We start from the raw sequence: 13268 nt of genomic DNA on the forward strand, positions 1-13268 counted from the left end.
TGCTGCTGAAATGTGCTATACAAATAAAATTTGATTGAATTTGATTTGATAAAGGGTTAATTATTTGGACCCTTTAGCAATTTAGAGTTTCCTGAAAGTGCCATAATTTTCAAGTTCTTTTGAATTTCTTGCTTTGCACAGATCTGTTAAATGATATCTGCAAGGATCAGTTTCTCTGGGATTCCTAATGATACATTCTGTCCCACTGATGCTAAGATATGCATGCAGGTGTCTTTTGCAGACAAATCCACTAAGCTGTATTGTTTGACATCATCAAAGTTTAGATTTGTTCTCATTCATGCCAGAAAACGGCGTTTGAAATGAGTCAGTGTTCAAACAGGGTAGTCACTGATGTTTATCTTAACGGTATCAAGTACAGTAGCTCATTGTTTTCAAATGATTTGACTTTATTCGCGTTCATATCGAGATGCTAACAGAAATGTGTTGGGCCGAGGAAAGATAAGATAACTACAGAAAGTGAGTTGAGGTTTAAGTTTCTGTTTAAAAAAAAGCAATATGAACTTTAAAAGGAAGCCAACATCAAAAATGCATTTTGCTGCAAAGCTGGTCTTCACTGCTGTTTATGCGATTCACTTTTATGTGACAAACCAACACTCAACACTTCCAAAACACTAATTAAAATGAAATGTTAATTAAAGTTGACACTGAAGAGGCAAAGACATAATGTATTAGAAGTGAAATTGGATTGAAGTCTAACTAATATACAAACTGCAATAATGAAGCAATGTTTTTTTTGTGTGCAAGTACACACAAAAACCGTATCTGCATGTTCCTACAGTACGTCCAGTTACTCCTTACTATATTTAGTCTGTTGGATTGTCCCAGATGTTTCTCCCTCTGATGTTAACCAGCTGTGACCTTTTGTTTTTACATTTTCTTCCAGGTGACCCGTGTGCCGGTGGAGAGTTGTGAGCAGTACGCATCCTGTAGAGACTGTCTGGGATCAGGAGACCCTCACTGTGGCTGGTGTGTGCTACACAACATGTGAGTACTTGCACAGAGTGAAGCTGCTTTTGAAGTTTAATTCGCCCGGTTTGTGTTGATTAAACCAGACGGTGGAGTAGCTTTCTGGAACGATCTTCTTTATCTCTCCTATCTTTTTTTCTTATTAGCATAAACCTCTTCCTTGGAGGTGCTTCAAGGATATCTGACTCGTCAGATCATTAAGAAATTTTATGTTTTAAAGCTTCAAAATACTTTTCAGCATTTCCACTTGAATGCTGCAATGTACAGTATATGGGCCTGGCTCTTAGTGTTTGGCCTTAATAGGGTTTTATGTTTAGATCTAATCCCTTTATTAAACGCTAATATTTTAGTGGCATGGTGTTAAAAAGAACTGTCCAAAAATACCTAAAAGGTGCTGCATTTAGGTTGAATATATGAAACTTGAACACTTCTTACATCAGGTAGGTAAGATGCATGTCATTCATTTGATTAACTGTTTTTTTTTATATCATCTTACTCTTGTATGGTTCAGTTAGCCTCCATTTCTGTTTCACTTTCCAGGATTTTAAAGATTAGGAAACCCTAATTTTTCTCTTTTGTAATTATGTTCAGTAAAATCTCCCATCAATAAATTGGGCTGTGCTCATTTTTTTAATTAGGTGTAATTGAAAATGTTCTATCTTCCAAGAGCTCTCTATCACAGAATCCAAAAAGAAAAGGAGGCTACTTCACAAAGTCTGTATCTGAGGTATTTAGAGATAATGGATGAGCTGCTCCATCCTGATGAAGGATGACTGATCAGCTGCTGTCAGTCATCTCTAGCAAGTACTGAACGCTTTGTTTGGCTGTTTTCTTTAATCCTGTGCTGTACTTGGACTTTTACTGCTGTAATAATAAGCAACACTTAGATGTAGACGAGAGTACTTTGAATTTTAGATGACTTGGTTACACATGCTAATACTATCAACATTCATACAATGCTTCAATGAAGTGCTAACACATTAGGTTTTTACATTTTGTTACATTACAACAACAAGACCAATATATTTTAATCAGATTTAGCACAATAAGCCACAGATGTGCATAGTTCTGAAATTGAAGGAAAATAAAACATTTATGCCAATAAAAATTGGAAGAAATGTGGGACTTTGCCTGGATCTCTCTTTAAAAATCTGCTGTTAAAAGAAGAAATAATTTTGACATAGTTCGTAGTAGCTTGAGAAATGTATAATTATTACCCAAAATGCACAGGAAGCATATTTGTGTGCCAACCTACCCTGAGCTACAAAAGCCAAGTGTTTGGATAATTATATAGTTGAATCCTTCCATCTTGATTTATAAGTTGTGCCCATTGAAGCAGTACCCTGATTTGCTGGTTTTATTTGTTTAATTTATCCAAGCAAATGCAGTATTTGCAATAAATACTCTGATTGGGTGGAAAGAAAACCTGTCTGTGATTGGCTCGTCATGTGGTTCATTTACATAGACTTTCTCAAGCTGTGAAGACAGAGCAGTCAGAGCAAAAGTTTGTCAGAGTTGACGTGCCACAAATGAATTCTTCACATAGATATATTCACATCAGTCTCGCTGCGCTTTTAGGTTGGGGGCACAAAAACATTCCTATTATCAGCAGCCAGTGTGAGGTTTCAAGGATCAACAGGAGGAGAGGTGCAAACCTGGAGCTCATTACGGAGAGACTCAGGCGTGTTAGAGCAGGGTTGCATCTAAAGGCTGAACCAAAGCAGAAGTTTACTTTAACTAATAAATTACACACAGGTGGTCTTTTTACCTCTTAAAACTTTTGTAGTTGGTGGCACTTGAGTTTACTTTGGAGTATTAAAGTAAAAAGTGACAAATACAAAAGTACAACACTTTTCATATTTCTACTTGTCCTGGATCCCAAACTGGAGCAAAAACACATACCTTGCCTTCTCAAGTCAACAAATGAGACGAAGAATGACTGAGCAGCTGCTGTCAGTCATTTAAGCACTCTTTCATTGTGTGCTTGTTCCTGGTGTCTTACACAGTAATTCAGATTTTAGTGTACAGCTGACATTTCATTACACTTGAACCTTACACATACTGCCGCTGTAAGCATTCATACATATTTTAGTTTTGCTTCGGCTCCTGCAGATCTGCACAGCTATTGAAAAAGGGCTGATTTGGTTCACACGCCACCATTTAACATGACATATTCCAGTAATTGCTGGGCTCAGCTTTTTAAATGCAAGTTATTTTGTATGGGCTTCCCTAATTTATTTCTAATTTCCATGCATCCCTGCACACACTAATCAACAGACTCCTTGTCTGAAACTCAGTTTTTTTTTTTAAGTAAATACATCGGATCAATAATTTTGTGATATCCACAGCAGTAAACAACTGGGATGTGCACGGCTTTATAAATGGCAACAATTTATGCGTCCCAGTTGAGAAAGGAGCTCTGTTATTAGCTTCTGCAGAACTTTTCATCAACAAGTAGAGTAAAATAAGCTGTTAATGTGAGATTAAAGGGGATATCAGAATATGATGCTGAGGATCTTTGTTAAAGAGATGTGACGGTGGGATAATCTCCTGTGATAGATGTTCGAGGAGGGATCGCTGCGAGCGAGCAGAGGAGCCGCAGCGTTTCACCACCAGAGTGGAGCAGTGCGTTCATCTGTCCGTCCACCCAGAGACCGTCTCTGTCACCATGTCAGAAGTGCAGGTACAGAGACCTGTCATGTTTTCATATCTTTTCAGATGTTTGGGGCTGTTTTTGTGTGTTGGTAAAGCTGGAGAAGGGGGCGACATACAGGGAAAAGGATCTAAAATGATATTAGATAAAGCTTGTTGATGTGTTATCAAAAGCAATCAGTTTAGGCCGGAGCCGAAAGCTGATATCGGAGCAGCGTTTTTCTGCTTCGGGGGCATCAGTAATGAAGTGTATTGATTGAAATTTCTGCTCTAGCTCATCTTTTCTGATTTCTGTCCTGCTTCCTAGTTGGTGCTTCAGGCGCAGAACGTGCCCAGTCTGTCTGCAGGAGTGAACTGCTCCTTCGAGGACTACGTGGAGACGGAAGGACGCATCTACAACGGACGGATCTTCTGCCTGTCTCCCTCTACCAAAGAAATTGCTCCCATAACGCGAGACCAGGGTAACTAACTAGTTTTTTTGGTTTAAATAATTTGTAGATACTTAATAAGGAAACTTAGTAGTTATTTATTACCTCATATAAAGTGTTCTGGTCAAAATTATTTATTTTGATTTTGTTTCACAGTGTTCCTTTTCACATTTCTGTTGTAATTTAAGGCTCCTGACAGCCGTGACCTTCCCCATTTAGTTTGTCTTCTGCCTTCTCCTTCAAGTTAATATCAGCAGTTCATGCAGATATCAGTAAAATTTAGCTGCTGGCTCTTAAATCGTCGAGGACTCCACCATTGCCCTGTCATGTTCACTCATTCACACTATTGCATTTACAACTTTCATTTTAGCTGCATATTATGTTCCAGTGCTTGAAGTAAATATCACTCCATCTTTGACTGACTGAGTTGGAATATCCAAAAAAGGTCTAAGTAGATGGGCAGGAGTTGGAGCGCTGCTATGTTTTATTTATGCAAGAAATTTGAGCAATTTAACTTAAAAAGGGTTTTATGTCTGAAGGAGCAGAACATGTCTAAAGCCACTGCTATTAGTGGCTTTAAGATTGCACAAGACTTAGATGCCAATGTCATTTTTATAGCTCCATATTAGATAATGGATGTCATTCATGCTGGGTCATGATAATTAAATGCTGGAATAATGTAAAAAAGACTGTCAAATGTCTTGTGTTTCTTTCTAGGTGACCAACGTATAATAAGACTGTACCTGAAGTCCAAAGAGACAGGAAAGAAGTTTGCCAGCGTTTTGTTCGTCTTCTACAACTGCAGCGTCCACCAGTCGTAAGTCAGCCGCTCATAAATGCAAAACAGGACAAAAACCTAATTATGCATTACATTTGATCCAAATTAAATAGCAAAAGAACAGATTAACTCATGTCATGGTAATATTAAACATCCATGCATAGCAGTGACAAGCACTAATAAGTAAATGTACTTTCTTGCTAAAAGCAGCGGTGCTAAAATGTTGGCTGACAAGTAACTCTTATTTTAATGGGGAGAAGTGAGGATGGCTCGCAACCTGTGCCTCTTCGGTATTCAATATATTCAAGCTTTTAACAAATCAATTAGTTAATTACATCTCGGGCAAATAAGGGAGTACTGGTGAGTGAAATAATAAATCGAATCCCATCCACGCAATGCCTAGAAGAGCAGCCAAGCTTGGGAGCCCAGAACACATCATTTACGCCGTTTGGAAGTGATTTATTCCTAATTTGAGTAAAGGAATACCGCTTTGCTTTTCAACACTGATTTCAAAGCCGTTTGTTTGGGTTTTTATTGGCCTGAATCTGTTATTTGTGGAGTAAATAGGAAGTCTTAAAATACTTTACCAAGTTAAAGTTGTTGTTCTTTGTGTCTCCCAGTAATGCCTTCATCAGTCATCATTAGTCCATGGATCTTTACATATCTGTTTTAGCCATGTATGTAGAGAGAAACTCTCATACCTACTGAAAGTTGTGGGTTCAAATCCAGCTTATTTGATTGGATGAATGTGGCTCAAGTATAAAAGAGGAAATCACCAGAAATCTCTATATAAGTAAAACAAATTTCAGTAAAAAATCTGGCAGAAAACAATTCTGACTTCAGAATATTCTGACCAACAGTATGAAAGAGCCTGTAGCAGAGATGGATTTAAGCAGCGCTGTTTATTGAATGGATCCTGTGTGGAATCATGTAAGGTGAGTGGGAGGTTTCAAAGCGTCTCCAAGGACAGTTTGAACTGACTTTGTGAAACTAATTGAGAATCCTCAGTCTGCCTTGAGTTGGCTCACTCTTATGTTTAGCTGTGTGGGGGGGTGGGAGTGCACGTGTGTGTGGGGGTGTACGGTCAGATCACCAGGACGGATGTGAGCGCCGGGTCTGAACAAGACCTCTCAGGTCTTCAGTTTTCCTGTTTGTGCTTTTTAAAGAGGTAATTGTTTCAATATGTCATCAGCACCACCTTTGCAGGTTTGGATTTAATATTTAGTCAGTACAGCTGTACTTTTTCAGGACTTTCATTCACACTTTAGCTGTCAGTGATGAGTTTGTCCTCCTGCCATTGATGCCCACCCACTTGTAGGTTTTTGTAATTGAGAGGCTAAGGGGTGGTGTGGAAATTGTAATGATGGAGACAATAAAGTCATGAAAATGCAGGGTTGTTGTAATCTATACATTCATTGCAATATTCAGAAATAGTACCAGAATAATATTTTTTCTGGTATCTTGCAGCCTTAGTTCCATCTAGACTTTGTGGAATCTAAATTTAGTCTGCTTCTTGATGTTTTCACAAAACCTTTTTGTGTGTTTGCTACATATGTTGGATATTTTACTCTATATGTACCAAGAAAAACAATCAATTTAGTCAGTAAAGCTAACAAATGTCATCATTAATTCACAAATACATTCTATTGCAACAATTACTAGCATTAATGAAAAAGAAGTAGGAAGAACAAACCCACTTGTAAAAAGAAAAAAAACCAAACAAAATGCCCCTTCCTCAATAATTATAGAACCAGTTTTCATGGCCGTATGCATTAAATTAACAATATAAGTTGCAAACTACATGTAATTCTCCTCATAATTAATTAATTAAGTGTATATGATTTAATAAATCTTCTGTCTTACAAAGTGTTTTGTATTGATGCATAGTAGAGCACTTGTTCTAGATTTTGGTGCACAAATTTCAATAATATTTAGTTGTAGTTTACCAGAAGTTGTGAGTTATTCACTTTTGCCTTTCTTCTCTTTGTGGAGTAACGCTGGCATTGTGTGTAACATTGTGTTCAATTCAGATTGACTTTTTATCCCAAAGGGAAATTAAATGTCATAATTAATGTCATTTTCAAAGAGTCAATTTCTCTCATTGCAACAGTCAGTGTTGCAATGAATCTGGGGAGGCCTCTGACTGAAGACACTGTTGATGTGTAACATTCTCATGTCATGTAACAGCTCTACATCTACATTGCTGTTTATCCCCTTTGAAATGTTTTCAGTGAAATCTTTCTTTATTTTAACCAGTAAATAATGTAGCCTTTTATTTACCAGCTGACCAGTAACATGTAGGGGAGGGGCAGCAGTGAATTTCTGCTCCTGCATGATCATCAGTATCTCATTATAACGACTTTAAATCAAAGGGTTGATCCGATAAAACGTTAGCTTGATACCAGTAACTGCCCCATGCTGCGTTGACCCCTGCAGAGTTGGTGGCCGGTAAATTGCCTGTCTGTTATTACATAGAACTGCTAAGGTGTCATCTTGTATGTACATTTGTCATTTTCAGAGTTATTAGTATCTCCTTTTTTCTAGGTTGCTTCCAAGTTGAACATTAGTCCAAACAGATAGAGAGCATTTGTCAGAGTTCCTGTCAGATCATGTGCTCTAATAGATTCTGACAAAAAGCAGTTCTTACAAAGCTGACAGCTTCTTTGCAGCATTAGCATTCTCCCAAATGAATGGTTGAAATAACCCTGACAAATATCCAGCAACAGCTCTTATGTCAATTTATTCATGACTTGCCTTTCTTTTTTTCTATTTTTCCTTTGAGATTTGACTGGTGCTTTTTATTTTTAATTATGACATCTTGTTGCACCCACCTATTTTCCTTCCCTTTTATTTTTTTGACACTTCTAGCTGAAAAATTGAGGCTGATTTCAATAAGTCGGCCCTTAATAATTGCAAATCCGCAGCTTTATTTCACCTCCCTGTATTAGTCAGGTATATCTCCATGTGGACTTGAACTAAAAGGAGGACCAGGCTGACAAACCAACAGAGCAGCAAAGTGATAAACCAACCAACCAATCAGGAGCAAGCCCCTAACTGTCTTGTCTTGTTAAATACAGGTTAAATAAAAAATAAAAAGACATTCAATACCACGACTCGCTGAGTGTGATTTACAGCCCAGGGATTTGGACAGCCTTCGCTCTGTCTGACTGCAGCCTCGTCCACCAGGCACAGACTCCCACCATTCATTAGGCAACCAGGAGTTGGTTTCATAAAACAAAACAATACTGCTTCTCACCTATAGAGGGCTCCCTTTTTATCTGATCTCCTGCCAGGGTGTCCATGCATTATAAGGAGTTTTAAATTTATGTGTCTAAATCAAGACCTTAAAATGTCTAAAATTTAAAAAAAGATTAAGTTGACCTTAAATACGTTAGTCACAGGACTTCAATTTTGTCCTGACAGGAGTATTTAATGTAATTCTTTTTTTTTCTTGGGGGAATTTTCTGTCAGGCAAAAGTTTGAGTCGCATGCAAACATCTTAATTACATTCTGTGACTGGAATTGCTGGTGGCTACCGGTAACTAGCTACTGATATAGCTGGCTAACAAAGGCATATTAGTCTTTGATAATAAATACAGTGGCTACTATATCTTGCTATTAGGGTAAATTGTATGCAGTCAGCAATATACCCTTGCTATCCAGCCAGTTAGCAAGCTGCCTCCATCATCGATAAGTTCAAATGTTTCTCCAGTTGGCTGGGTGACGTTGGCAGACTTCCGCTGCCGACCCATACGAGGCTACGTACAAAAAAACTTTTACATTTGGCACTTTGAAGTTTAAGGCTCCAAAGTGAGAGCCATGTGAGGTGGGAGAAGCACAAAGTTTTTGCTAATTCCTTCCATTTACCGTTTTTCAGTCTTGCCTGTCCTTCCTTTTGATACATTTAAATCATAAAATAGGTCTAAAAGCATTACTTTTTCCACACTAATTTGTTTTAACTCTTCCGAAGTGATAGCTAGATGGTATTTGCTCTCCAAGTTGAAATGATGAAATAAGTTTATTCTTTATTATGAACCCCAGACATTAAGGTGAGTTCTTTATGTTTGACCTTTTGTATCTGTTTTAGACGTTTTTGTGCTTTTGCATTGAACTGAATTGAATTTCAAGATTTTACAGATTTAACCCTGTGTTTTATGGTCTACCTGTTATGTGTTGCGTCTCTACCACACAACACTTTGGTCATCCCATCATCCTCTGATCTCATTGCTTCTCCCTCTCTCTCTTGCCTCTTGTTCATCAGCCCATTTATTGCCTGAGATCTGCTCTCGGCCCTGCATATATCTGCATAGTAATAGGCCGTTAATTAGCTCTGGCTGGAGTTTCTGTGTGGCAATGGTCATAAATGGAGTGGGCTTGGAGAGGGAGAGCTCACCTGGGCCTCTTCTCCAGCCTTTACTTTCTGATGTTCTGTTTTTTGTTGTACTGTTTATTTATTTACACAGTGGCAAACCACCACTTTTTAAAACATTTCAATAATGTTTTAAAAAGGAGAAATGCATGGTAAGGGGTGATAGCAAAACATGCTAATTTCCACCTGCTGCCCCTGTACAGGTTGATGTAATAGAGTTTGACTTAACAGATCATGAATTGGTGAAAAACCAGTTTAATCATAAAGTCAAATCATTATTCAAATCTCACTTAAACCAAACAAACTTCAAACCAACAGACAATTCGCAAAACAGTTTCTTTCATCAATAACAAGTGCAAATCTACGTACTTAACATCCATATATTTAGCCAAATCTGCAAATATTTCATAACCAGAACATGTCAGAATTTCATTTGGAAAATTGTTCCGGTAACTCTTCGCGGCAAAAGATACGTTTTTGTAAAACCAGTCCTACATTTTGGGATGCTACACTCACCTCTAGAGGGCGCCCTTCTTATCTGATCTCGAAAAGACGAATCTTTGTAAAGGCGGAGTCACAAGGACATGATGAGTTTTATAAACTCAACAAATGTTTGCATGAAATATCAGATTTTCAAAGTTAAAAGAAAGGATTTAGAAAGAATGTTGGTGCTAATATTGTCAGGATTTCTTGTCATGCATCTTTGAGACACTCTTATATGTTGATTCAAGAGGTTATAAAATTGTTTAGCTTCTCAGTGACCATACAATACAAGTCATACAATATAATAAAACATGAAAAAAAAGCATTTAGATAAATGCTCTGCTGCAGTAAGAGATCCACATGTATACTGTACTTGAATTTTAAAGACTCTGAGCTTTTTGGACATGATTTTTAAAGACTAAGGTTAGATTCAAAGTCATAAAATCCTCAACATTTTAATTTTATCTGAATACTTTTTCATTTTCCTTGTAACATAAAAAAAAAAACATTGCACTTGTCTTTTCTGTATTTAACCCGAGACTGGATTTTTACAGCCAATAAGAGATGCCATTCAGTTCATCTGTTAACCTCAAGACCACTTCTCTTGCATTTTCCTTTAAGCAAACAGAACAGCGTCATCTGCACATGTAACAACATGTTGTTAACACGTGACTGTTAATGTTTGGTCTTTTTTCTTGTTAAAACCTATGCAGGATGCATTAAAATGACTGCAAAAGGAAGACATTCATGAGTATCTGCCTTTGTGCACGTTTGCTGCACGTTTTTGTGTGGGTGTGCATTCTCTGCTGTGCCCCCCCACCCACTTCGCCGCTTAAATAGGCTTGCTGCTGTTTAAGCCTTTGATGTCGGCCCCCCTCAGGAGTCTGTAGCAAAACTACAGTGCGGCAGCTTTAATGTAAGCCAACGTTTTACACACCACTCCCCTACCGCCGTCACCTTTGACCTTGAAATCTTTGACCCCGCCCGTAGAAGGTCGATGCGCAGGAGTCGCAGTGTTTCAGATGACTGGTAATGGAGCTGTCCTGGTGGGTGTGGAGCAGGTGGAGAGGCTTTACAGCATCGGCACTGGTGCACAAGCAGAGCAGCCCAAAGGTTGGCGGGCCAGACGGGCGTGTGCGTGTCTTCGCACGGCTTGCCCGAAGGTACGCACGACGCAAAAAAAAAAAGCACCACCGGCTTCACCGGCTCCTGCATCCTCTTTAAGCGAACGCACAAACAGGTGCTTTCACAGTCAGAGGCAACAAACGGAGACAGAAGGCGCAGACTTGGCACAGCAGATTATGCTGAGAGCTATTTACATACGCTTTTTACAATATTAGGCATTTGCATTAAAAAAGAGATTTGGAATAGTTTAATTGAGCATGCGGGAGAGAGGAATAATGCATCTTTAAAGAGAGGGATTGAAGCGAACGGGGATGGTGCTGGAGGGGAGAGCGGAGCATTGAAGAAAACCCACATTCCCCGAGTGCTGGAGAGGCATGAAGAGGGAAGGAGAAATATAAAGCAGTGTTAGCAAACAAGACGGAGATTGTGCGTTATTGTGTGGCGGGATAATGCGTCCCACACAGCTGAAAGGTTAGCGACCGCCTCCCCCCCACTCAGCTTCAGGCCGCCATGACCATTTCAATATGAAAGAAGCAGTGAAAGGAGGTACTCAGCGGATGGGATCGGCCCACACTCCAGCCTGCAGGAGCCGCTCTCATTTCCAGGCGATCCCGCCACCTTCCCTCTCCTCCCTTGTTCATCAACTTTCGGACTCCTCAAGTGCGACACTGTTTAGGCTCATCTTTGTTTTGTGATCACCCATCCATTAGTTGATGGTGCTGATTTCTCTGGCATTGTCCAATTTTCAATGAATGCATCCCATTTTCTTTAATTAAACTGAGAGTTGAGACTCACCGACTCGCTGCTTTTGGACATTGCTCTGACAATCTCCAATAATATCAAGTAATGAGTTTGAGCCACCCTACTGAGAATTTAAACTTCTCATTTGGTTCCTGGGCTGCGTAACTTAATGATGTATGCATCACTTTATTGCTGCTCGCTGTGTAGCGGCACTGGATAAAACTCAAAGGGATTTGTTTGGTGATCAAGCTGAAAAGCCACTCTGTTTAGACTAGAAGGTATAGCGTCCTGCAAAAGGATTTATTTACTGTTTTTTCATGTAATGTGACAGTACATCAGTAATGCACAATAGTAAAGGGGACGGAAAAATATTCATAACCGCTTTTCTTTTTTAATTTACAAGTAAATGATCTGAAAAGAGCAGCGCACGTATGTATTCAATCCTTTCTACCTTGATGCCCCTGAATAAAGCCCAGTGCACCATGCCATAAGCCAGGTATGGGACACAGCAAACATGTAAGTAAAATAAAGTCGAACATCTAAATCTACTTCTAAAATGCTGCTTGTCTTGTATAAGATTAAATTAATGTATCTAAAATTAAGGTCTTAAAATGTCTTAAATTAATTTTAAAATGTAAGATGGCCTTGTTAATTACATAACAATATAATACAATAAATGTTGTCATGGCAGGACTATCTTATGTTTTTTTCTTTTCTCATTTGACTTTTCTGTCAGACGAATGTTTGAGTCACCCTCAAACATTATTATTGTGTTTTTTGGGGTTGCGACAGCTACTGATAACTAGCTGTTAGTATAACCTGGCTAGCTGGCTAGCTCTGTTGCGTCTCTCATGGGTAGAGAGAGTAAATTTATCGCCGGTAGGCTGGACGACATTCGTCATTGGTTCACTTCTGACACCAACCAAGACGATGCTATGTTCATTGTGTGCTAAAACGTTTGACACTACTGCTCTATGAAATATGCATTTCTGTCATGATGCAGGTTTTACATTTTACTGATAATGATCTTAAAAGGTTTTAAATTTGAATTTTAAAATGTGCAAAATTCCTGGTGTAAAACAAAGGTCCTGTTTATAGAAACGTTTCCCTTTGATTACCTGACAAAAAGCTACGCTCAAAATGGAAAAACAAATGGCAAAACAAATAGCACTGGAAATGATGTAATATGCATGTCAGGCCTGTGGGAGGCAGTAAAACGTTTGTGGACTCACTAATCCAGGGGCAACTTTTGTAACCCTTTGCTTCTGTAGAGGTGAGTGATCTGGCATGTGTAATCTATGCGTCTTCGTTTATTTGTTCCACGATCAGCAGTTTTAGCTTAATCTCCCAAATTTTTTCAAAAGATGCAGCAGCTCAGACTGAAGATGGAAGTCTGTCATTGTTGTGCTGTCTGCTGGTAAGAATCGGGCCTGAGAGCGCGAGCGCAAAATGATGTGACTGACTTTGAATGTTTTCCATTGGCATTTACATGGCCATTATTCAGATTTTTGTCTGCCCAAAACATTGTGACCATGTAAAGACAGGTGCAATGTTTGTAACAAAACATTTACGTTTTACTATCCTGCTAGTTTTGTGCAAACAGGGAGTTAAAATTCCACAGTATCCCCACTGTTACCTTCCTTAAGCATGACTGTGGAAGCTTAATGGAGTTGTTGAGGATATGGGTTGAGGTAAATACAGGGCA

At 38.8% G+C, this 13268-nt stretch overlaps 1 protein-coding gene across 2 annotated transcripts in view; it reads left to right on the plus strand.

The window, feature by feature from the left end:
• The window catches only part of LOC102220729 (plexin-A1-like), a 289583-nt gene that overhangs the window by 159260 nt on the left and 117055 nt on the right, over nucleotides 1-13268 (plus strand). For both annotated transcript variants that reach the window (XM_023337491.1, XM_023337496.1), the window contains exons 5-8: nucleotides 905-1005; nucleotides 3547-3670; nucleotides 3947-4100; nucleotides 4785-4884. In XM_023337491.1, coding sequence (XP_023193259.1) covers nucleotides 905-1005; nucleotides 3547-3670; nucleotides 3947-4100; nucleotides 4785-4884 — 479 coding nt within the window. The remainder of the gene's footprint in view (nucleotides 1-904; nucleotides 1006-3546; nucleotides 3671-3946; nucleotides 4101-4784; nucleotides 4885-13268) is intronic.

This window comes from Xiphophorus maculatus, chromosome 1 (genome assembly GCF_002775205.1).
Source record: "Xiphophorus maculatus strain JP 163 A chromosome 1, X_maculatus-5.0-male, whole genome shotgun sequence".
In the NCBI taxonomy this organism is placed as follows: domain Eukaryota; kingdom Metazoa; phylum Chordata; class Actinopteri; order Cyprinodontiformes; family Poeciliidae; genus Xiphophorus; species Xiphophorus maculatus.